At 41.4% G+C, this 25,487-nt stretch overlaps 1 protein-coding gene across 13 annotated transcripts in view; it reads right to left on the reverse strand.

Moving 5' to 3' along the window:
* The window catches only part of Bru3 (bruno 3), a 347,812-nt gene that overhangs the window by 267,640 nt on the left and 54,685 nt on the right, over positions 1–25,487 (reverse strand). For 12 of the 13 annotated variants that reach the window (XM_064116812.1, XM_064116771.1, XM_064116820.1 and 9 more), the window contains one exon: positions 7,947–8,029. In XM_064116812.1, the coding sequence (XP_063972882.1) occupies positions 7,947–8,029 (83 nt within the window). Of the gene's footprint in view, positions 1–3,660; positions 4,244–7,946; positions 8,030–25,487 lie in introns of those variants that run through there. The other variant, XM_064116872.1, reaches the window with a different exon arrangement.

Genomic DNA, 25,487 nt, shown 5'->3' on the forward strand with positions numbered 1-25,487 from the left:
CATTTTGTCCAAACTATGGAGTTACGGATGTTATAAGAGAGGGAGAGGGAGAAAATATAGGGAGTAGGTGATAGGCGAAGTACGACCAGTGGCGGTGGGTTGAAGAGAGAAGCAGATTAGAACCCCCGGCAATCAAGCCAATTATACACTCCGGTGACGCTGACCCAGCTCTCCTCTCTCCACTCCTTCCACCCACCGTCCAACTCGCCTGCCATACTATCTTCTTCTACTCTCGACTCGCCTGTCCCTTTCCGCAACCTCTACGTACTTCACCCTGGAAGCTTAAAGCCTTGCTGCTGTAGCACGGGCTTTCCTCTCTGGCATAGCACAACCCGAGCGCCCACTTTCCTCCTTCTTCTCGACTAGGGTTTGTATGTCCTAGGACCCAAACCTACCTCCGCCCAAGTGAAACTCATCAGACCTACGGTAATCCCCGTGGTATACGCCTGGAAGGGAGAGAGAGCCACCCTCAAAACGAATTGCAGCCGGAAATTAAGTGACGCCTCCCGGCTCTAACTCGAGACTTGGTTGCATCTTCACCGTGAGAGAGATATCAGCCTTAGAATTTCCGTCTTTCGATTACTCACTATGTTTTCCCACGACTCATTAATTCTCCAGGAAAATTGGAATAAAATAAAATTCAACGATGAGAGAGGACTAATTTTCCCTGTATCTGGTAGGGAAGCAAATGAAGAGCAACGATTAACTTTCCTCGAGGACAAGTTTCTCGGTAAATGTATGAGTATGTGTGCAGAGTGTGTACAGAACTTGAAAGAGTGTAGGGGGTTAGAAGGGGGATAGGAGGGTTAGAGCGAGTAGAAAAAAAAAAGCGGCAGGGTGAGTGGCAGATTGCAGCCTCAGCTTTTGGAGGATCATCAAATTAGCAGGAGAATCTTTGAGGGGTGTCTCACTCTACTTGTAGTTGGCCAACCAGAGGCTCGTCAGCCTCTTCGACGAAATTATACCCTTACGACCCTTCCCTGAAATGAAGTTGCAAACTTCCGTCAGTATGCTTGTGCGGATAAAAATAGAGTGGAGAAATAGCTGGAGAAAAACTAAAAAGTTTACCACGTCGAGTGGGATTTGCGTAATATGTGGAAAGTAGAAGTAGTAATTACGATGTTTTGTTTGTTGGAACTGTTAATGAGGTTGGAGTGAGGAAATTCATTGATACACGAAGAGAGGTGAATAGGAAAAATTGCCAGAGTGACGCGGAGCAAAAACAAGTGGAAATTTCATCCATCCTTTTGCAAACATTTTTCAGACACTAAAAGCGCTCGATTAAGATCGAAAAATCCTCGATATGTCAAGACTTAAATTGTTATTTTAGACACCTATTCACCTTTTTGTTCAGTCCATTTTTTTTGTCTGGAAAATGTATGCAAAATTCGCTGTGCGCTGCCATAGAAATGTTTACTAATTTTTTTGCTACGTCCAATGAAGCCTTATGACACGTATCAATAATGATTCTGTTTCCTATTTTCAACTTTTGGAAATTAAATGAAATTCGAGCTGGGTCGACTAGCGTGGGATTTAACAACGTATTGCAGAGATCTATTTTTAACAAAGGGTATACAAAGCGCATGAATGTTTTATTGTCGTCGGCCCTTCCGCCGCCGCACATACGCCGCTAACCATACTTGTGCGTAATAGTAGACTACCACTGCCTATTTCAGCATGAATTTTTATCTGGGTCGTAATTGAATGTCACAATATTCAAGGTATTTCTTCATCACTCTATTTTATGTGACAATATTTTTCGAATCACAAGAATGGAATTAAATGGAGTGTAATCAACAGAGAATATCGACTTTCAGTACGTATTTGATTTCCCTATGTGTACACTAATATTCCGGTATATAAATATTTCGATATGCCGATATTTTGCAGAAGACATTCAAATGAATGCTGAGTACGGTACGCCTTTTGCCTGCAGCTGAAACTGCTTCTCCAAGAGATATCGCAAGCACACGCCGTCCACCTTGAGAAAAGATGGTGGTTTGCCAAAGAAGAGAGTGGCCGTCTGGAAATGGTAATGGCTAATGGTATCTCAAGTGTTTGCACCGATAGCCCAACGTATTTTTAGTAATGCACTTCAATTCTTCCGCAATGTGTATAGCCAGTTTTTTAAAATCACAATTTTGGTAAAAATATAAACATTTCTTTTCAAAGTGTGAGTGTTCCTTTATCCTTGAACCTTTTAAATTCTTTTCAGTGAGAGCTTTTTACCGCCCCTTGCACGTACTTCAGACTCATACGAAAATACATCTTCATTGAAACTGACCACAAAAGGGGATTGAGTTTGGTCATAAGGAGAATGGTAATACTCCAGCCGGTGCATTTATTTGTTCTCCTTTTCCACCACTGGAGACTTTTCACAAGAGGGTCATATATTCCAATTCTCCTCGCTTGACGCTTTTTCCTCCCTCACTGGCTCCTTCTACAACCCGTCCAGTGTCTCAATCGTACAGTTGGAAAATGGAAGAAGGTCATACAAGGTGGGTCAATACTCGAAAACTCTTATTTCCCCTCGAGCCCCTCAAAAAAAATATCGATTCTTTTTCCTCCAGATTTTCTCTCCCGCACAAAACTTATTTCCCTCCCACCTCTTCCGCGAGAAACTTTTTTAAAGAGAAAGAGAGATATTATTTCTGTACCATCAGGGACATATTCAATTTTCTACATGTCTAGAGTTTCGAAAGAAGATGTGAAATGCCTTATGGATTTACGATCTGTATAAAATCATACGTCTCTCCTATACTCCGCGAAAGATGGAGATTTGTGATGTACTTTTTGAAATCTACATAGTACCATTCGCAGCTGAATATATTTTCCAAACGCTTTAATTATTGTTTCTGAGCATTTAACTAATTACACCTTTTACCCTGAGAGCGATGGATGGAGGGGAACTGTAGGTATTTCAGGGCTATTATTTTTCATTCAACCCCGCCAGCAGTTGAAGTCTCGGCTCAACCACCCTCTGCCCCCCCCCCTCCCGCCCCCTATTTCCACCACTCAGGGGTTAATATTGGTGCCTGATCGTCGAGTCACCATTTGCATGACAATCGCGATGCGCGGGGAAGGGAGAATTCTCTTGAGTGATCCTGAGGAATACGAGGCGACCTCGTCGTCTTTGTACACTCGGGGCGTCATAGCCGTGACGTGAAAAGCTCCCTTTTCACAACCCTTATGACAAAAAACTGGGAAGAAGAGACTCAGGTCTGAAGTTTGAGGATGAAATAAATGGAAGAGGGAGACAAATGCGTATAGCGATGAAATAGTTTCATATCTTTGGGGTCATTTCTGTGATATTACACTCCCTAATTAAATTCAACTCTTGGGTACTCTTACGGTACATCCTTCATTAGACGCTGGATCAAAGTGATATTCTCGTAAAGTAGCTCTCACCACGTCGTGGGTCTCTCCAATATCCATCCATAGCCTCTACACGTGAGTGAATCTTTTATATATACTCGGAGAGAACGATCAAGTACTCGACGCTCACAAGGCTATAACGGATGCCCACTTGTGAGCGACAATCGATTCTCGGCTTTTGTCGATTAAAATTCAGAAGTGATTTTGCGCTTGAAATCGATGAATCATGTATTTTTATGAAATCAGTGGTGAAGATGTGGGATGAATAATTGAATTGAACTTTACCAATAGTTGATCGTAGAGGTAGATATCAGGATAATCAACAAAGTCCACCATTTTTCATTCACTTCACCGTAAAAATTGGATAAAATTTTTTTCACTCCACTTGAAAACTTTATTTCCCTGATTATTCATTCAACAAAAACAACAGAGACAAATACTTTTGGTATTTTCTTTTCACCAGGGGAAATAGGAAAAAAAATATCATTCGCTCACATTCACCACCCGCACTTTCAATCTCACTGAACCGCAAATATTTCTGTAACAACTTTAGAAGAGAGAAGCCACACACGTATTTTTATCGTTTTCCCGCAGTGATGTTCCAGTCGAACTGCGCAGGATTCAGTTGGTTCGTTCACTCTTTACGTTGCATAAACAAACGGAGATGATCCCCTTTCGTTTCAATTCCAACATCACTCGAACGTACAAATCCACAGGAAAAACACCACCTCGATCAATTCAATTTCGATTCATGTGAAATCTTTTTCCACCCACTCTATTTTCAAAATATGAGTGATGAATATTCGTTTGGAATATTTGCGGGCGTAAAAGCGCGACTGACTGGCTTGCGGTGTTAGCAACGAATAGGATACTCAGCGTCGTTGAAGAATGAGCAAGAAACCGGGGAGAGGCAGAATCCACGAGGCGCACGCGAAAGCGGTGGCGTCGTTGTCGCCCCCGGTGTTGGTATTTCTCTTCCTACCCAAAGTACGCACATAATTACGTCTGTATACAGTTAATCCCCCGCCTCCATCCCCATGCACCGCATAAATCCCACAACTGATCTTGAAACATAAATGAAAATTCTATTCTCCTCCCGTCTACGGGAATATTTCCCAAGTTTTCATCACTCTACAGCGCCCACAACTTTCATTCCAGTTAGGGATGAACTTTTTGTTTTCCACAGAATTGGTGTTTTAGATATGATGAATGGCCAACGGGGAAATACAGCCTACGGGTAATGACCCAGATGGATATGAAAATACAAAACAAATACGAAAACAAAGATTCTGGGGAATACGGTAAAGTCCAAAACATATCTTGGGTGAGAAACTGGTTGTAAGCCCACCGGGAGGATTTCTTACTTCCTCCTCTCCCTGTGGGCATCATGGTGAGAAACAGAGGGAGAGAGAGAGAGAGACCAATGAACAACTGGTGTTAGAGCGCAGGTGTACAATGGAAGTAGCAAAAACTTCGTTAAGGAGAAACTCTAACAATTCTCGGGGTGGAGGAAAGGGAAATGTAGAAGAGGGAGAGAAGCCGATCTTTGTGTCGCGTGTTCATACGAATTACTCTGCAACCCTCTCTTTTCATACCACTTCCACACCTTCAACTCTCTCTCAGCTTTATCTTTCTGACTTTATATAACATGAACACTAGTGCGAATTATTCCCCTTATGCAAATCAGTCCACAAGAGAATGATATATCTACCCAAGCGCTATATCAAACTCAGAACCGTTGTAAGCCAGTATTATATTCAAACCTTCAGGAATATAACCTGTAAACTAACGTTTATCTTCTCTCTTGTTTCATTCTTCAGACTATACTGCATGACGCTTTTCGTACGGCTCTCGTATACGTTTTCACTCAATTCTGGCAGATATGTATGCGCGAGTTTTGCAAGCCCTCCAATTACAACCTCATAAATCCCCAACACCAATTTGTCGAACACAACCTCTCGGAATTTTCGACTTTAGTTATCAAATTGTAACATCGGGCTTTTACTTGTTTAACGATTTTTTGAAAATATGGGAAGGCATTAACGACTGCATCGTAAAATTTTACGTCGAGAAAAAAAAAATCTGTTGAGAATTACCGCTTAATTTGGGTAGGAAATCTAGTCTATTGACCTTTCGGCAGTTACTATTCAAGAATTTCTTGTGGTAAGTTCTCCACCTAGACTTTACTCTCATTACTATTTTTTATTTCTTCGAAAAATCACTGTTCTGGAGTTTATCAATTTTTCTCCTGAATGCGCAATTTGCTCGGCCCTTTTCACACGAAATTAGTGTATTATCGTTTCACACAGTCGTCTTCATGTTTATTCTCTCGGTCTATCAATGCAAGTGAGCTTATCCCCGATTGATTCAACCTCAGTAGAGGTCCCGTATATACCTGAAGAAAACCCCGGGCAATTTCAAAGCCGATCTGCCGAGGCATCCGGCATCGCGCGTTCCGTTTCAACCGAGATAAGATAGTAAACTAGATCCGGTAATGGTATTGAAACAGATGTCGAGCCGTTGGCTTGCGGTATACCTTGGTATACCCAAGCGATCTCTGTTAGAAGCACAGACAGATTCTACACACAAACCCCCTCTGAGCACAGATGTACCGCATGGACACGTCTGTTTGTCACACTGTTTCTCCATGAAACCTTGCTGTACCAACACAACTTCAGGTAACTCATGCTATCTCGTGAATACCAAGTCATCGGGTAATTGAATCGGATCATGATTCTGTACGATCGAAATGCCCACACACACATACACACCTCTGCTCATAAACATGGACAATTCAATACACAGAATTATAAACATCTGAAACCCATATTCAAACGCTGTATGGGCGATATAACAATACTTTATAATGGGGCTAGCTCAAAGACTGGGCTAAGTATAGCTTAGCAGACGTGTTTGACTTACGGGCGTGATGTATGTGAAGGAATTTTGATTATTGAGAAACGAAGCAATTCAAAGAGAGAAGAAATAACGCTATCGGATATTATATTTTTCGTTTAAACATTATTATTTGTTTTCATAAATGTTCCAAATTTATAATCTCTCAGCACGTTTCGACTGTCAGTCAAACTCATCCTCAATTAGATACTGGCCTACATGGGCATCCGGTGTACTTCAAGGGCAAATAAACGGAGAAAAAAAACGTATGAATTAAGAAGAAATACAGCACACCCCGGTGTAATACAATCTAGTGGGTTTTCTATTTAAAGACGAGGCCAGTTTCCGTTCCACTCATTCTGGAAATCGATCTACGCCTTACCGAGTCGGAATTAAAGATCGCAAAAGTCTTTTTTATCGGAAACTCTATGTACCCTCGAGTTTTTTTTACTCCCTCAATACAAGGAAAACGGAAAGAATCCACTTCGGTCGTTATACAACTTTCTACTCTCTACTTTTTCTCCCTGTGATCAGAGTCCACTACTTGAAAGCTCAGACGAATGAAAAGAATCGAGAAAAAAAAAGTAAAATGTATCCTAAACAAACGTCAGTGCGACAGGGAAAGAGCGTTTTCCCAAGATTTCCTTCAATTCCATGTACATTGCCCACACACTTTCATCTCGTCAATGTTATAAAGCCTTTCCCGATTTAATTCCTGTTTATTTAACTTTATCCGATCTTGCCAAGCCTCTGGACCATTTACCAATTGCCAGATGTTGCCACAGAGATGTGGTTTATCGCCTTGTATTTTACGGCTAATGAAAAAATTCTCAAAACGGACTGCAAAGAGCCACAAAATTCAATTACATGGTTAGGAAATTGGATGAATATTCCCCTAGATAATTTTCGTAATCGTGCGGGCTCATTATGTCACTCCCTGATGATGACGCTGAGAAAAAAATATGATTCGGCCAATCAAATATCCTTCTGCCACAAATGGAAATTTTTAAATGTAAATTTCGGGAATTTCATTATGCGAAACAAATAGTGTTGGCAAAATCATATTTCTTTCAGGGGAATGAAAGAAAATAGTTTTTATTTTCAATTTCGTATGGAATTTTTCTGTCCTTTGGTGTATAATATTTTCGGGTAGTATTTGCGCAGACATATTCCCCATCTATTTCCCTTTATAAAGTCGTAATTCAAAATATGCCCATCGGTTTAAAGCCTCTCCCGCATCTCTCGACATAACATTTAAAACGATTTCTGCTGGCAGCAGTGCCAAGACCGGAGCATCGTTGTTTTCGGTGGGGGGATAGATTAACGAAACATAACGCCAGGGGTGCCTCTATACTCAACGTATCCCAAAAGTATATAATAGAGAGGGAAGAGATGCCGCCGCATCAAGGATAATGGTACGGGGCGTGTTGGCACTGCTCTGGCAGTTAAACAGTCCGCTACTATACAGAGGGAGAATTTCAAAGAGAGCATAAACACTGCTCTCCATCGATCTGGTAGCATTCAAAAATTCAATTTTTTTTTCACTCTCGTTTTGCTGACTGTTCGAAATTTACCCGGCAGACAATGAATATATGAAAATAGATATTTTTTCATGCACGCTTTATGTAAATATGGTCAGAAGGATGAGATGAGAGAATTTTATTTTTCAAACTCACCCCTGGTAAAGTCCGCTTCTCATGCAGAGCGTTCTGGGCGCTGATTGCACTGTCACGGCTATAGTAGGTCAAAAATGCACAGCCTGAAACGGAGAATACGTTATTAAATATTTATTGTAATATTAATAGCTAGCGATTTGACCCAAATCGGGGAGAAATTTATAGCGACTAAAGATCAATTTAATCGAATGAAAAAAAATTGAATTGCACCCCAGAGAGAGAAAGAGAGCGGAAAAATAATAATAATCAAATGGTGATTCATGCTCCAAAAAAAGCAGTGATAGTAAAACCTGAAACTGATTGCAAAAATTTAATTTTCCAACCACCAATTTTTCATTAGTGTTCATAATAATTTCGTTATTACCGTCAAATATTGTTTGCACAAGAATTTAACTATTCACGTGTATCCGGCATGTGATTTATCATTAAAAGGTATTGAGTAAATGAATAAAGCCCAAATTAAACCAAAATGGAATAAAATACATAGCGACCGAAAAACAATTAAACATAAATTTTAATAACTCCGATTACTCCCCAGAGGGAACAAATAAAATGATCAAGGACTGATTCATAATTAAAAAATAAAGTTGAAATAGATAGCAATGGTGGAAAACTGAAATCTAAAAACTTTGACAGTAATAACTCGAATTTCACTGAAAAAAAATGCAAATACCATTGTCATTTTACTTCAACTTCGTAAAATCTCATTTATATACTTTTCACTGTCTGCTCTTCTCATCAACTTGTGACAATCTATTCACACTGTTCTACAATATTTTAATACGATTATCTTTATACTCGGCTTTATACTGAAGCTCGGTTCGCGATCGCCAGTTGTAAGTTCTTAAAATTGCCACAAATTAAAAACCGTTCGTTAAAAATATAAAAAAGTGTAAGGAGATGGTGTGACCTGTGGGTAGGCGAGTTTAAATAAAATAAATGCAAAATGAGCGTAGAATGATTACATTTCACGAAATTAGAAGGACTCGACACGCTAAAGGCTCACGCAGGACTGTCCCTTACCACTCATCCGCTTGTTAGAAGTGGGGATGCTTTTGGGTATCGCGATCACCGCTCCATTATGATAATAAAATCGATTTTATTGCCTTCGGTGCACATACGAGTAAATGATGAAAAATTCAAAGGACAATTTTCCAAAGTGATGAGTCTATTAAATTCCTGAGAATAATATTGTTACTTAGTGATGGACATATTGCACGTGCTTAGGCGAATTGTCAGATAATGTCAGGCATCTTATAACGCACATAAAGTCACTCTCCATCGACCTGATTCCACGGCTCACGCAAACTTCTCTCTCATTCTCGCTATCTCCAAGCGTTATCTCAGTCGTGTACCGGCCGATACGCACATGTATATTCCTTCTCTCCTTCCCTCATCCCCCTTCTTACCATATCGAAATTCTGATATTACCAACTCCAATAATTCACTGTTACAAAGTAATTTATCGTCTCGGCATTAACCAGTGGTCACGTGTTGGCTATCCAATACTACCAGTGAAATCACAAATTTTCATATTGCCCTGTGGTTAATACCATTTTGAAGAACCAAATTATAGGAAAACGATCAATGTAACAGGTTAAAACGATGGTAATTAACCTCTCCCTGTTAATTGGTTGCTGCTGGACTATTATCAACTATTCGTATGAGTTTGAGAGTTTGTACAGTGAGAGTGTGCCTCAACGTTTGCCTGTTGGCTTGAGGATTTATTCAAAAGGGTTGTGTGGCCCAACAAAACATGGACATATGTTGGTAACAGCCAGTACGAGGGACCAATGATAGTTTTGGGAGGGCACATGAATCTCTGAGGAATCATGCATTCATCTCCATCAGTATCATGAATAATATTATTTTGAGAATTAATCGGTGGACAGTTTGGGTTGGTCTGTGCAGTCAGTAGTAAATTCATAAATGGAATGAAATCAAGTACAAAAATCTGAATATAGTTTTTTTCATGTGAGACGTCCAACTATCTTGAGATTAAATCCGATACTGTAGGTCTTCTGTCTAATGTGTTGTAAAAAATACATCTCAAATGCAGAGGTCAATCGACCCCTGTTCATAGAAAGGTTTTAACCTACACCCACATTTAAGTTTTTACTGCAGTCTGAGACTGTCATGTTTAGAATTTTAAAACTAAAGTTGAATTATGAAACTTTTGAAAGTTCCTAAACCATTTTTCGTTTAATTATAATTTTTCCGACGTTCAACAACTCTCGAAAGTCTCATAACTCATCGAAAGTTTAGGAAGAAAAAATTCTAAACATCAATCTCGAAGTGTATTGAAAATTTGAAACGTTTTATATTTTATATGGTAAATATCCCTACGGATAATTATAGTTATACGTTTAATTTTAATTTCTTTCTATCCCCGAGTTTGCTACTGATTGCACAAGTCAACCTCAAATCGTTCATCACCTCGTCTATCAAACAATTCCCTTAAGGAGAAATAATCAATATGAGACTGAATCTGAACCTTCGGCTGTAAGATTATGACCAAATTTATGAGCAATATTGTGAGACCCAGTCTCCGTCATTTTTACGGTAATCTCATGAGCTATATGGTGAATGCTTTTATGAGCGATATTATGAGTAATTTGTGTGCTTTCAAAAAAGTCTGTGAGCGCCCGCAGCGCTCTCACATCCCATCAAAATCTGCATAATCTATCCGCCGTATCGCATAAAGCTCCTCTCATCCAATGATATACGATAACGCACATTTTCTCGCCTCTCCACCATTTTTAATAGAACACATCCACGGATAGGATTTCAATATTCATACACGTGACCGAAAAAAAAATTTAAAGATGAAATATTATTATAGAAGGAGGAAAGAAATGGTAAGGAGAATATTCGAAGAAAGTAGTTTTTAAAGAAAGAAAGAAAAAAAAAAAAGCCGAGAGTATGCATGTAATTTTTCATCCCAGGACCTCTTATCTCGCAGGCACGGTTACGCGGTCTGTTGATACGGACGGTATGACGTACACTCGAGAAGGAGAACGGGTTGGGTAGAGTGCTTCTTGAATAAGGGAAGTATAGAGAGAGACTACCGGTTATGGAACTAAAAGTTTCTTCGCACCCGCGGGCTGTCACGCCAGCCACATTTGCCTCTTGTATGTAACAACGGGACACTATCACGGCTACCAAGTGTGTTAGAACCAAAAATGCGAATGCAGTGTATATCCACAATGGTCGGAGTAAAATTGTTGTGAGGGACTGGAGGTAACTGTTGGTTTTAGAGCCGTTGGAAAATAGGGAATATTACGTAATATTTATAAACAGCGTGGTAGCTTCTTATCTTAATTGCATTGGGACAGGTTGCATGACGCTCTTATTCCCCGGTTACACTGGGCCCAGTCTATGTATCACATGGGAATACACCGAGAGAGTTCATAAAGGATCGTTCGGAATTGTGGAAAGCACTAGACTCATGTGGAATAAAAGATTCTGGGAGTATAAGAAGGGCAAAAATTCATGTCTCGAGATAAGAAAAATCCCCAGGTATTTCATCCACGAAATTCAAACCTGCACTCGTAAAAATAAAGAGTATTAAAAGAATATATCGGCGGAAGGAGGAGGAAAAAAAAAGATAAAGCAGTGGTAATATTGCATGTCTAGGAAGATTGAACGTTCACGCAGAGTCGAGACAGAAGCCCCCCTCCGCCCCCCCTCCTCTCCGAGGCCTTTCGTCCTCGATACAATACTCGGAAAAAGGTGAAGTTGGCTGTATGGGAAGGCGAACCAACGCTTATCGTCGGCCCGAATCGGCTTATCCATCACTTGGGTCGCTTACTGTACACCCGAGGACGTCCACCACCTGATGGCCAGTACTGGCGCGTTAATGCGAGCTCGTTTAGTTTCCAGTTTCTTATCTTTAACCCGGTATACTATATACTGTTTCGAAAATTTATAATATTCTACCGGCGGGAAGTTATCTTGGGGGTTTTAGGTGGAGACGTGTATAAAAGGGAAGACGAGGAGATCTCCAGGAGGCTCACAGAAGGTAGAAGGGATAGAGAGAGATGGAAGAGGAGTCGCTATCTTTCGGTTGGGTCGTCACGCGTACCTCGTATCGCACGCCATGTCGCGAAATAAAACGGATATTGTGGTAGTGGTGAGGGGATTGAGGGAGGAGGATAGTATGCAGGATATCACTTTGAGGCACGTACATACTATACTGACAAAAAGATCCCTTCGATGAAACTGTCATGCAAAGCTCGTTGGCTTAATTAATTCAATTCAAATTAATTAGTTTGAATTGTTACACCAGCAAGGGAGGGAGAGAGAGAGAGAGAAAGGGAGAGTAGGATTTTTTTTATTCGTTACCTCTCACGAAATGCTTGAAAATGCCCGAGAAGTTTCAACAACTTTGGTAAACTTGATATTTTGATGTGTTATATGCCAAGAAGTTTGGACAGATCGAAGGAGAGCTTTTGGACGAGTTTCTGAAGACGAGAAAAGAGAGATAGATGGGATTATATTTCGAGCGATAGTAGACAGAGGTGGAGAAGGGGGAGGGGTGGTGCGCGGGGGGAGAAGGATATTCGATTTTCCTAAGAGAACGGAGGGAACAGGAGGCGTTTTATTTTCTGAAGAGGCAATGCGATGGCTAATCCACCAGTCACTGGACAAGGTCCAAGTCATAAAATGGATTTTATGAGGACGATCGATGCAACTCGGATATTTTCGTTATCCCCCCCCCCCCTCCGGCCTTTGCGTATACACATCTCTCAACCAATTGCTTTATTTTTCCATCACTCACACCCCTAGACTTTTCTATCTCACATATCCCCCACTCCTGTCTAACGTTTTCATCCGCGGAAAAAGTCGAACGATTGGAATGATGAATAATCCATTCACATCGCCTGCTAAACCGACAATTGAATGTCCCAGTGACTTTCCTCAAGGGATCTCTTTCATCCGTTATGAATATAAATGCTGATGATTACCGTTCGACGTGTGTGCTCCACTTTCAGTCGGAAATGTATCATCGACATTCTGTTACCAAAGTAGACAAGTAGAAATGGAAAGCATTCAATGTACGATTTTACTGTTGGAACAAAGGATACTTAGGGCATAATAAGGAATAAAAGTGACTCATATATGAGTACATAACACCCCCTGTGTTGTTTGCATTTTTTTTTGGGGGGATATGTATACTACCACCAGTTATACCCAGAATCATCGTTTTGTGTTGTGTAATACCCATGGAGGCGCTAATAACACTATTCGCGGAGTGTTGCACGCGCTTTCACGGGTACTCTCTACTATGCTTGGGTTGATGCCGGAGAGGGTTGTTGCAGTAGAGCGTGTTGCGCAGAGGAAATTGAAATATGCAAACAACCGCAGTCCCGACGCCCACTGATACTTGTGTATGTATATGGTACTCATCTACAGGACTACTATGACTAGTTCTGTTGCATTGTGAGGTGTACTTGTCTTTCCAGGCTTTCTCCATTACCGAACGCAGTTGGTAATCCTTCGTATTGAGTTTCCGCAATGGAAGTACCAATTTTATGGGTTTGAGTGTGTATGCCGTGGCTACACGGTTTTCCACTTTCATCAGGTTACGGCCTTGAAACAGATGCAGAGAACAATCTCCGTGGAAGAACTGACAGTTTCGACACTCGTAAAGATATAACCACGTGAAGTTCATGAAAACGATACTGCAGATGGAGTTGATGAAAAAAATTTCAACAATCGGATGGTCTTGATTTATTTAGACCATTTCAACTTTCACGTATTTCTCATTGTATCATCCCTTCCTCGAGGATTTATTTTCCCTGGTGGCGGTGAACATCCTGAGAACATTGCTGCCATAGCCTCTCCCATTATGATGGGCAGAAAGACACATTATTTTGATAATTATTCAGGATCCGTGAGTAACACGCGCTGTCTAGTGTCTTGTGAGCAGAATTGTGAACTCCATGAAGAATCAACAGTTCTGACACTCGTAAACCTACAGTACGTCAACCAAAAACTCATGTAAAATGCTCCAAATGCATATAAATAACTGGATTAAGGGGAGCGAACGGAGTATTAGACACCGGAAACCGGAATTTCTCCAGTTTCCTCCATTCAGAGAAGTTTCGCACCATAAACTCTGCTCAGTGCGCGTATATAAAGGGACCTTGTACTTGAGAGGTCTATAACTGAAGAACCATATAGCCACACTTCACATCTCAGTTACTGCCTCGTTTCTACTCAATATATCGTAACCGAATTAACCAATTCGCTTTTAGAAGTTTATCCTTTACGAGTTTTTACTCGTAAATGGAATAGTCAGGGCCGATTGTTGTGAGGGAGGTTTAATTAATACCATGCGAAAAATAGTAATTGTAGCTGTCTTCGTGTGTACTCCAACCGATAGAAGGAAATTTAATGTGAAAAAGAGCTGTGATAGTGGAAAAACTAAACGAAAAGATGCTTTTTTTTTCAGTTGCAACGAGCAAAATGGACCATTGAGGATGATTTTTATTCAAGAAACGTTTTTACAAGAGTGCCCAGCAAGCCCTGAGGCTTTAACTTGAATCTACGTAGAAAGTTTAGCTTCAGGTTTTTTTTAATGTCAAGAGGAGAAATACAAAAATACCGGGGCATGGATGGTACTCTCACGACCTCCCCTTTTCCCAAAGTACTGCCACACTCATAACTTATGGAGCCTCTCGGAGATCTAAATAACGATTTCCTGTCTTTTTCTCATGAAAAAAAATTGCTAATTTTAATGGTTTTATTTAGCTTTTCCCGGCATTTCTCCACAGGTCACAAGTGAGAATGAGTCGTAAATATGTAAATTATCGCCATGCTTGTACCAGGGGAAATTGAGCCCTCGAGTGAGTCGTTTGGTTGGCTTTTCATTTCTCTAGACACTGCATATACTACCTGCCCATATACTTGTTCACTTTTCATCTTCACTAGTCCGACAGTCTGGAAGATTAAATCCACATACTGCTCTAATTCCGCCAGGTTTCTGTTTGCTTTTAGCAAATAAGATGGCTCGAGTTGATGAGATGTTGAAGTATCTAGCCTAGTCATGTGATCGAGTGAAGTAATCAACATTATGATCAAATTATGACAACATATTCGACTCATAAACGCAAACACTCTAATACCGGAATGAAATATCTGAAATTATTGCTAACCTTCTGTCATTTCATCGAATGAAAAAGCTCCCAATGAATTATCTTTCTTTTTTCTCCCCGACCGAACGATCAAACGTACCATTTCAGTGACTAAAGCATAAACTATGAATCGTCTTACGACTCATCTAGCGTCAACTATGAAAGTCTGGCGTACAATGGGAAAGGCAAAATAACGTTATACGTTATTGGAAAAATGCTTTTTCCACGTGGACTTATGATCTGTCGTCTCGGTCGTCCGCTCGTAACAAGGCATCTTTTACGAGGCAACATGAAGCGAGGGAAGAACGATGGCGCGGCGCCATAGACGTTGATTGCTATACAGGCATCACCCAGTGCGATAAAAAAAAAAAAGAGCGGATGAGGGTAGAGGGAGGGATTGAGGGTAGAAAGGAAAGGCCTGACTGGTCCCCACGGTTCTTCCTACATTTCTCCCTTCAACCATTTTACCGCTACTCGTGATAGTAGTCTTGTGAGAGAGGAATAGCCGTGCTGTGTTCTCCAATTCCCTTCCTCCCCCGCCCCTTACCCCGTGCTCACCTTTTTTTTCGGTACCTTATAAGGGGAAACGGAAAACTATGGCGTGCCAGCCACAACAACCTCTGGCGAATAAGTTGTCGGGTGCTATCGGTCTCTGTCCAAACGAAGCACCGCTCATATTTACCACCGACAGCGAGCAAATGCTCCAAGCTACAAGACGTCGGAGGTTAGAATGATATTGGTGGGGTGGGGTGGAGTGGGGAGGAAATACTCTGGCAAAATATTTCTGGTAATAGTAGAAGTAATTTTTCAAAAATAAAATTCACCACTGTTCTCCCTACGTTGAATAATATCTGTCAAAATGAGGAGACGCTGCACAATGGAGTTTTACAATAATTTTTATTCATTATTTTTCCCAACGCCTGACGTGAAAATCCCCCTAATGGAATACACTGAGACAAAAGCTCGCTGGAATAATAATAATAATAAAAATCGTTTTAATACATCTTGTGAATAATGATCGGTCGATGGAGAATGGAGGGACCAGGTAGTTCACTACCGCTAAATAATGTCACAATTTGCGTTCCAACGGTTTTACTATTGCTGCCACCAGACCCGATCGGTCTATGGGCTACATATTTTTATGAGCCCATCGACGTTTGAACACATGCCATCGTTCCCCGTTTATTGTTTTTGTCGGGTAGTGCTCGACGAACAGTTTGGAATTTGCATATTTTGTTTTCCCATGCCCCTCCCCCCCCCGGTGTCCCACCCTCCTCTTATCCGCCGATCCTCTACGAAATGGGGACGGGGGAGGGTCCTCTCCATTGTGTCCAACGGACTACTGAATTGCTCTACATCAAGCATAAGCTTCAACCGCTTTTGCATAACAATCGGTTTTGGGTGCAATAGAATCGGTTGGCGAATGCGCCGACGCGTATGTGTTCGATTTATCGGAGAGAACACACGTTTGAGGATGAGGTGAAGTAATTGATGCACCAGGGCCCTGTGTGGGGTACTAGGAGTCTATCGGACATCCGGTGAAAAAAATACGTTGAATGAAAATGAAAAAAAAAGGGAAAATGTAGAGAGACAAGAGGGGAAAAAATGCAACAAAGAAAAATAACGACGAGGTGCGAATGAAAGAGTCCAGACTTGTCACGAGAGTGAGTAATAAATATTTTTTATCACAGTGACAATTTATCCGGTCTAGATCGTGTCTCGTGGAGAAGAAAGGAAACTGAGAGTAAGAGGTAGTGGTGAAAAGGGAGGGTGTAAATAACTGGTAAACCGTGGGACTGCAAGCGGACCAACTGTGGGATGTTGGCAGCGCTACAAAACCAGGACTATATTCAACATTGGACAGTGTATGTGTTTCGGGAAGACGAATTTCTTAGTGGGGGCAATAACCCAACGTCGCACTATGCATTACCACATTGTGTTTCCGTCGTTTCAAAGGACACTCCATTGTTGTGGCTTTTTCTTGGTGTAATAAGTGCCGAGTATTCACGTCCCTCTTGGTGATGTATAATTATTAAAAAATAATTTTCTCATTGGTGAAGCTGCGATAAAGGTGAAAGAGACCAGACGCTGACGTCTCGGATACTCGAAAACTTTGGAGAGTCGTTTAATGGCCGTTAAAGATAAACCCGGGAAAGGCAAGCGCTAGTGGAAGTTGCTACGATTTTCGTCCTGGCGATTTATCGCTTTTATTCGTCTACCAATCATTTCGAATGAAATTACGGTGGGGAAGGTGAAAAAAAATGCTGAACAATGGAAGAGAAACAAAAGAGAATTGGAATCAGAAACGTGGTCAAGGAGATTTTTTTACTCCAGGCTTTATATATTTTTCTTGTTTTTTTTTTTTCCTACCGCCCCCTCCATCTCCACAGTCGGGGGTTTGCCAAAAGTCGATAATTCGAGAATCGTATCTTGGGTTAGCTTTTTTCGGTTGAACACGATAAATCTCCAGCCGATCTGCCGGAAAAGTCTGGATAGAGACATGTGTCCGTTAATGGCTGGCACAGAGTCACCGGGTGGCGATCATTGCCAAAGCCCACCTCTATATATCTAGGGGTGTGGTGAGCCTATACCCCCATACCCCTTCTACTTCCCCTCCGCCCTCCTGTTCACTCTTATACTCCGTTCTTTCCCAGTAATACGTGACTAGCCTTCACAAATGTAACAACCACACAGCGTTGACTCCAGCACACTGGCTACATCTGTCCTTCACCCTCTCTCATTCTCAATCCAATTTTTGTTCGCCTACTCCTCCTTCTCCCTGCACTTTCATCCCCAATACCCTTTTGCAAAATACTATATAATGTTGCCCCGTGCGCGCGAAACCGAATGAACAGCCTTCCGCATCGCCTGCGACATAAACGTTTCAATGTTTTTTCTTCTTTCTCTCACACGTGAAATCATATAATTTTGATTTTGAATTCTCTGGGATTTTCATGATACGCAGAAGAGAAGTCATATTTTTCAATTTTTGTGCCTCTTCTTCTTCACCGAATTTTCAGTTTTTTTTTTTATCTCTTCAACGAAAATATTCTCACCCTAGGATTCTCCAAGAGCAGTGACACGAATAAGCTCTCCAATATCTTGGCGTCTGAGAATATAAGAGAGAAAACGGCTGTGAGTATGAAAGGAGTGAGGAGGGGGAAAAAAATGAAGGCTAGGACAGAGGCCCGGTGGTGGCTTTTTCGTCGTCGTTTCATTGGCACCTTTTCAATCGTCAGGCTAGCGGATCAAACGCCTTGACGTCGTCGTAGTAGTCTTCTTCGGCCTCACCGGAGTCCCACTCCTTGACATTCCTTCGTCTTCCAATTCCCTCTCCCCTCTCACCCTCTACAACCCCACTGTTCTTGTACTTTTTTACATCGAGCTTTGTGTCATACCTCAGAGAGTGAGAGAGAGAGAGGGAGAGAGAGTACTGTCGCCGATCTTCATCCCCTCGGAATCGACAAAAGAGACGGCAGGCGTTGAGAGAAAGAGAAAAAAGGGTGGGAAAAAAAAGAGAAATTGGGAAAACCTCTGTTATCCACGAGGGATGATGCTTGGCAACACGTCAAGGAGCCCTTGCAACCCTAAACGTGCCGCATTGTGAGGAGTACGGATACTCCCGAGTGTGTTAGCTCCTTTCCACGTGACGCTCATCGTTTTCCGAGGGCGTCCCTTTGTTTTCCTCTTTCCAACTCGTCTCCGTTAAAAAAAAAAGAGAAGAAAAGGGAATTCAAGCAACTGTACACCTCATACAGGCTTTTGCGCTTCCTTCCTTCCTTCTTACTTACAGACTTATGAGTTTAACAAAACTATTCAACCGTATATAAAATACTCCAGCTCGCAAGAATATACATTTTCCAGGAAGTTTCGGAAAAATGTACGATGAAGAAAAAAAAACCATGAATAAGAGAATACGCAGGGGAATAGAAAAAAATTGAAGGGAATAAGAGAACCCGAGAATGACAAAAAATGTGTATCAGGTGCGTTACAGTAGAGTTGAAATTTAAAACAAGTATTTTTGAACAGATGGCGCAGATATCGGCACTGCCGTAAACAAGCCGACATGACGGTCCTATATAGACTCCTTACTCCTCCATTCTCAATCTTCACGTCTCTTTTCTCACAATTTCTCCCTCTCTTTTTCCTCTTGCACTTGGTCTGGAGACCCTCATGGATACCCTATATACCACGAGGCCGCGTCCGCGCCCCCGTTGTTCACCCACGTCCGAGGAAAGCCAATAAACCATCGAATTCCTTTGCTATCGTTCGCGGCCCGCCAGCTCTTCCAACAGCAACAAGTTCGTATACTCTTATATTCCACGTCGTCTCTCTCAGCTTTTTTTTTTCTCTCTTCTATCCCTCTCTCCCAGTCTCTGTCTCCCTTGAACCAACCTCTGGCAATCGAAACTTGTGTATACCTCGAATACTCAGAGACCAACTGAAAGGACATACCGTTGAATTGAGCCGAGTATCGAAGATAGACACGGAGGGTTCTTCGAATAATGTGGCATGTTGTACCGGCAAAGTTGCACAATTGTTATGTGTCTAGAATTGAAATGGATTTGGCCATCACTCGATGCGACAAAAATTGAACCATCAGTTTATCGTGAGTTTATATTTCATATCCACGAATGATGAATTTATGGCACGAATAAGCGGTAAAAGCCCTGCTCTATCTCACTGAAAAATCGATACGACTCAGACTGTTGGAGACTGACAATTGGCCGTAATTGCATGAAATAGTTGAATATGTTATTTCGTTTTAAAATTTATCGTATATTTATCTTTAATCATTGAGTAACATAACAGTTCCGCTGGTTGAATGCATCCCTTTCTACTCTAAAAACTGTAATAACTGGTACGGCATTACGACACTCCCAAGCAGTCGTTTAATCGCCCAGACGAGCCGTGTTCTATCGCGACGCGGTCTATTGAATTTTTTCCCTGGTCTTTTTTCAGTCATTTTTTTTACCCCTCACCCTTTTTTCATTCTTTTTCCCTATCATCCGCAGTGCTGTTAACCTCGTAAAGCACTCAATCACGTTGACGCTGTATTTTGTCTGTCATTAAGAATAATTTTCTTCATTTTGATATTTAACAACAGACGTAAAACAACTGTTCAAGGCTTTTGGTTTTAAGGATATTCAGTTCATTTTATCAAATCAATTCGAATCTCAATATTCAATAGCTAATAAATATTTTATAACGTCTGAAAACCAACTTCGAAAGTCTATTTTTCGTTGCTTTCTATTAATAATTGATTTTATGCCTAAAACAATAAGGTCTTTAAAAGTTTCCACGAGTTCAATTCATCATCTATGAGTAATTAATGCTTAAAACCAAAAATAATTTTCATCTAAATGTAATTTCAGTAACACTGAAATTAAATCAACTGAATTCATCATTTAAAAGCACTGAACTCCGTGTATTATGATCAGATACTTGAATATCCTTAATTCCCAGTAGAATTCTGTTGCTACGGTCAGCCGGTGTCGAAAAGTGCCTCTTCATTTACTAGAAAACGAAACATGACACAGTTCGTCCCTCACTGAACTGACAAAAAGTATAGTTCAGGTACACATGCGACGGGGCGTTTGAATTCGTATGATTGACAGCACACTCGTTACCACCCCATCGCACTTGTATCGATATATACAATTTTTTTCTATTGAATACCCACTGTCATTTGAAACTTAATGATTATTTTTCCCGTAATTGCACGTCAAATGTTCGTAAAATTTCAATATTTTTCTGACAGTGAATAATAACCTGGTGAAATAACAATGGACATGTGAATCGTTAACTAGAGGCATACGGCATCATGTTATCAAGCCCATACAATGGAATTTGAGAGACGGATGGAAGAGTAATGCGTATAACAAAGGCTCAGTTTACTGTGAGTAATACGCTGGATACTGGGAAGATGCAGAGGCATAAAAGGCCAGTCAACCGCGGTGTGTTCAATGTGCGTCACACGATGGACCCAAATGAACTTGCAGTGAAATGTTATAGACTCCGGGAAAGGGGGAGGGGGGAAGAGGAGGAGGAGGAGAGTGAGAGGTATAGGTTCAATGCTGATTCTCTAAACGAGAAGATCGATGACATCGTGTGGAGTACGGTATGGGGCTCTCCACTGCATCTGCCACTTTGGTATCTGGCTTTCTGGTTGAATACATTCCTGGCCCCGTCTGTTACCAAGCCAATGTTAAACCGGCCAGTACTGCGGTTATTAGTTCGTGGTATGTGAATTTATTGATGAGATATTGCTACTACTGAGCTGTTTTTATACACCCCTCCATCGCCCCCCATTTCTTCTCATCATCAGCATGAACACCACACATCACGTGCATTTCTCATTACATTCGAGTGTTTTTTTTTCCTTTTTTTCAACCACTGAACGTGTAAAAAACATAAAGAATAAATGACAATCTAATAGAAGAAATGATGACTGAGCGAGAATTCACCCCCTTCGGCTGACCGAACACTCTGCCAACCGGATAATGTGACTTTTATGTTTCCATCGGTATGCTCTTACCCCGGGATTGAGAAATTTATACGCGAATAGAAAAAGAACAGTGGAGGGGGAGGGAAAAAGCGTTAATGGACATTATTCGTCTTCTTGTGGGTATATAGGAGATGGTGAGGAGGCGAAAAGTGCTGCAGGATTATCGGCAATATTTGTACGAAGAGAGAAAAAAAAAAATAATAAAGCAATTGTGGAATTTTTTTTTCTTCTTTATCCCCCTCCCCTAGTTCATCCATGACGTATTTCCTCGTCCAATAATAATCGGTATCTGGCCCCGAACTTCCCGGCGCTTCGAGAGCGTAGAATGAGGAGAAAGTGAAGAGATGAAGCGCGTGCCGTAAACCCTAGTCCTCCCTCTCCGATGGTTGAAAAGAAAGTCGCATAAATTCTCGATTCGGTAATTCCAAGGGGTCCAAGGCATAAATCTAACTTTTGCGGCGCTGGTTGAGTAGAGAGAATGAAGAGGTGACTCTCACTCACTCTTACAGGAATGAAGTGAGGGACAGAGAGAAAGAGGGAGACTGGCAAAGCATCCAGTGTGGCCCTCGTAGTCGTGTGCCTCCACCACCAAAGATTCAGGGACTTTTGCCAGAGTCCAAACTCTAATCCCTGAGGGTGGTTCGTCGACCAGCCGCTGAATTACGTGATGCTTTCTTCCGGAGTGAAGAAAAATGGCATTGAGGGCTCTTTTTATCCACTTTTTTTTACTGAGATATTTTCTATTAAATATTGCGTGTCTAGAGCTTTCATTAAAAATCAATTGCATGGACTGGAAAACCTGGTGTCTGAAATTAAGACATTAGAATGTGTCTTACTTGGGAATCATTCGTTTCGAACCAAATGTTCCGGGAGAGGTACGTTTTTTGACTGATGTCTTAAATAAGACGTGAAATACCAATTTTTTTTAGCATATACGAATTAGATAATTGCGGTGGCAGTGGAGAGGTGCTGCACGATCGAGGCACTTCGAAGTTGAGTTTCCACGACACCCGTTACATTAATAACGTCGCAACTCCAGGATGAAGTATGACAAGGTTACTGCAGATGTCGAGCGGGAAGGGTTATAGAGATGAGACTCGGTGAAAATTCACGGGCTGGAGGGGTAGAGACGAGGTCTGAGAAACTTCCTCTTCGTGTACGCCTTTCGACACGAATTGCATATAGGTGAGTCGTCTAGGTGTTAATCTCGGATGGGTTCACCGAGTCTACGCAGTCGCTTTCGCCAACGCCCGTGGATTATCGTGCATTTTGTAATTGCCAATGTCGCTTGATTTTAATCCAATCAATGGAAGTTTGTCCAGGATTTCTCGGGAAATAGCCTCATCAGTTCAATACTTTACGTCACTTATCATTTCCAATTCAACTCTCTCTGGTAGAAGAATTAATTGAAAGCTCCGAGTTATATGACAGTCGAGGGCCATTGGATACTCAGCACCCTTGTCGTAAGGGTTTTTCATTACGACCCTCGTTGTCTGCAATCCTCACTGTGGAGATGAATCTGTGTCCTTTGCGTCAATGGAATCTTATGTTATATCCGCGACCGAAGTTAATCCCCAATAATCTGCGCCCACTTTAATAATAGCAGAGAGAAATTTTTTAATTTTACCGTAACTGTGTAAATAGTAAATTTCAAATTTTATCCTGCATTCAATCAGACACGAAAAATAGGAAAATTATACGACAAATACGCGGTGACACGGCGATTTACCGGAACTCAAATTCAGGGTATATGCTCAAAATACAAGGCACCCACCATTTTAACACTCCCTCTGTCTAACCGGCGCCGGAGTGAATACCATATACCTGACTATTCCTATTCATCCTCTCTTTCTCTTCTGTTACAATGTATATGTTAGCTCTACCAGCCTAGAATTACCATAAACCCATCATTTATACGGACGAGCCTAGGCTTTTGTATACAACGTAGACTTTCCATTTTCCGAACACCTTAAAATGTAAAAAAAAAAATTTCGGTTCCGTAAAACACCGGTGTCTAATAAGCCCACTCCCTGGTGGATAATAGTAATAACCGAGTATATGAAAAATACATTTTCCCCCTACGTGTATGCATTCAGGCGATGAGTCGAGCTCTCCCGAGTGATTGATAATTTATGATCTCGCGTCCATCTAGTTTTCTCAATTCTTCATGAAGTTTCCGCGTAGCGGGTGTCCTTGAGCGGTGAGCAAGCGAGAGGTATACCATAAAATAACGGGCAGAAGAGGAAGGGCAGAGAGTAAAAGATAGAATACAAAATAAAATAAAAGAGGAAATGAAAAAAAAAAAAAACACGGTGAGCGGGGAGGAACCGGGAATTGAGTTCTGGTCTTGCCGACGGTTTTTGAAAGCCTATGTGTGCGGCGGCCCCTGTGTCTGTGTTGGTACAGCCCGTCAAATGGGCTTGGTAGTGAAGTAGTAAGGGGATGGTGGATGGGAAGGTGGAAGGGTGTCACGTGTGTTTTATAGTTCGAATGGGCTCGGGAAAAGGGATGGTGAGGTGTTGACGGACGTAACGCCAACAGTACAACGAACCCAGTCCCAGCTCCTGCGTTATATGATGACTGGGGAAATTCTCGTTTTTTTTTTCACTTCTCCTCTCCTCTCCTCTCCTCACTCCATCCTCACGCTTGTATTTGCCCTTCAACTTTTCTATCCCTCTTTTTTTTTTTGCCTTTCCCCACTCGTCTTTCTAGTCCGAGTCTACAGCTGCCAGCCAAAAACCTCTCCATGTTGTTATATACCAACGAAAATCCAAACAGTGTTGCCAAACGTCTGGGACGCAAGTATATATCCATCCATTTTCTATTTTGTTTGTGTCTCCACCCTCAACACTCTGTCCCTTCACTCTTCAACACGACGTATTTTGTAGGCCTCCCGGAATTTTATCACCATTTCACAGAGAAAACGGAAATATTGTTGGGTTGATATACCCCACCACTTGTCGTATCGATCGTCAGACGTTGAAATGAGACATTTTCCAGGGCGTTTAACACTATCTTCAGCATGTACACGGTGTTATTGATATTGTGTGGATTATCGCTGTGGAATTTGATTGAGCGGCCCCTAATTAGACTATTGGTGCTCTCAGTATACCCCCGATGTGGATCGTTAACCATTTCAACCATAACCCTTTATTGAAATACCTGAATATATATACTATGTACCCTGGAGTACTGGCGAAGATGCGGTGGGAATGATCAATCTCTCTTCCGGTGACATTTCGAGGATCGTTCTGGGAGTGGATTCGTCCAATTCGGTGGCAATCGGACAATTTATACAACTCACTGGAGAGCAATAGACCGCTCTACGCCTCAGAAATTTCTCATTTTATTTATTTTTTGTGGTCATCACTACTGATGATATATTGGAGAAACTAGTGTAACAAATGAAAATTTTCTCAGAAAAAATTATACAATTTTTACGATAAAATTAATCTCCATAATCTCAATGTGTTCATTTGAACCATTAGTTCCAATAGATTCCAGTGTCTGATCGAAAACTGTATACTCCACTTGATCCATCTAAATTTGTAAATTGAGGAAGTTATGGACCATAAGATCTCCGAGCAGCTGAATCGCGGAGGGTTTCAACTGTCGGTGCAACAGTGCGTTTTCCCAGTGTATAGAGCGAATAACGTGAGCCCCCTCCCCCTCCACACTCCTTTCCGTTTCCTTTTTCTACCGCCATTTAGATCGCGCAGTTGATGTATTGAGGTAAAACTTTGCCGGCAAACAAATTTATACCGGAAATTCAAACAGATCTAGCGACTGAAAAATGTTCAGCAGTGTCTCGAAATCAAACCAGACGATGCGAATGAATGGAGATTTCAGGCTGTTGCCTCAAGCCCATTCACCGAATTTATTTTAAAAATGTCA

The sequence above is a fragment of the Diachasmimorpha longicaudata genome, chromosome 1 (genome assembly GCF_034640455.1).
Source record: "Diachasmimorpha longicaudata isolate KC_UGA_2023 chromosome 1, iyDiaLong2, whole genome shotgun sequence".
Classification (NCBI taxonomy): Eukaryota; Metazoa; Arthropoda; class Insecta; order Hymenoptera; family Braconidae; genus Diachasmimorpha; species Diachasmimorpha longicaudata.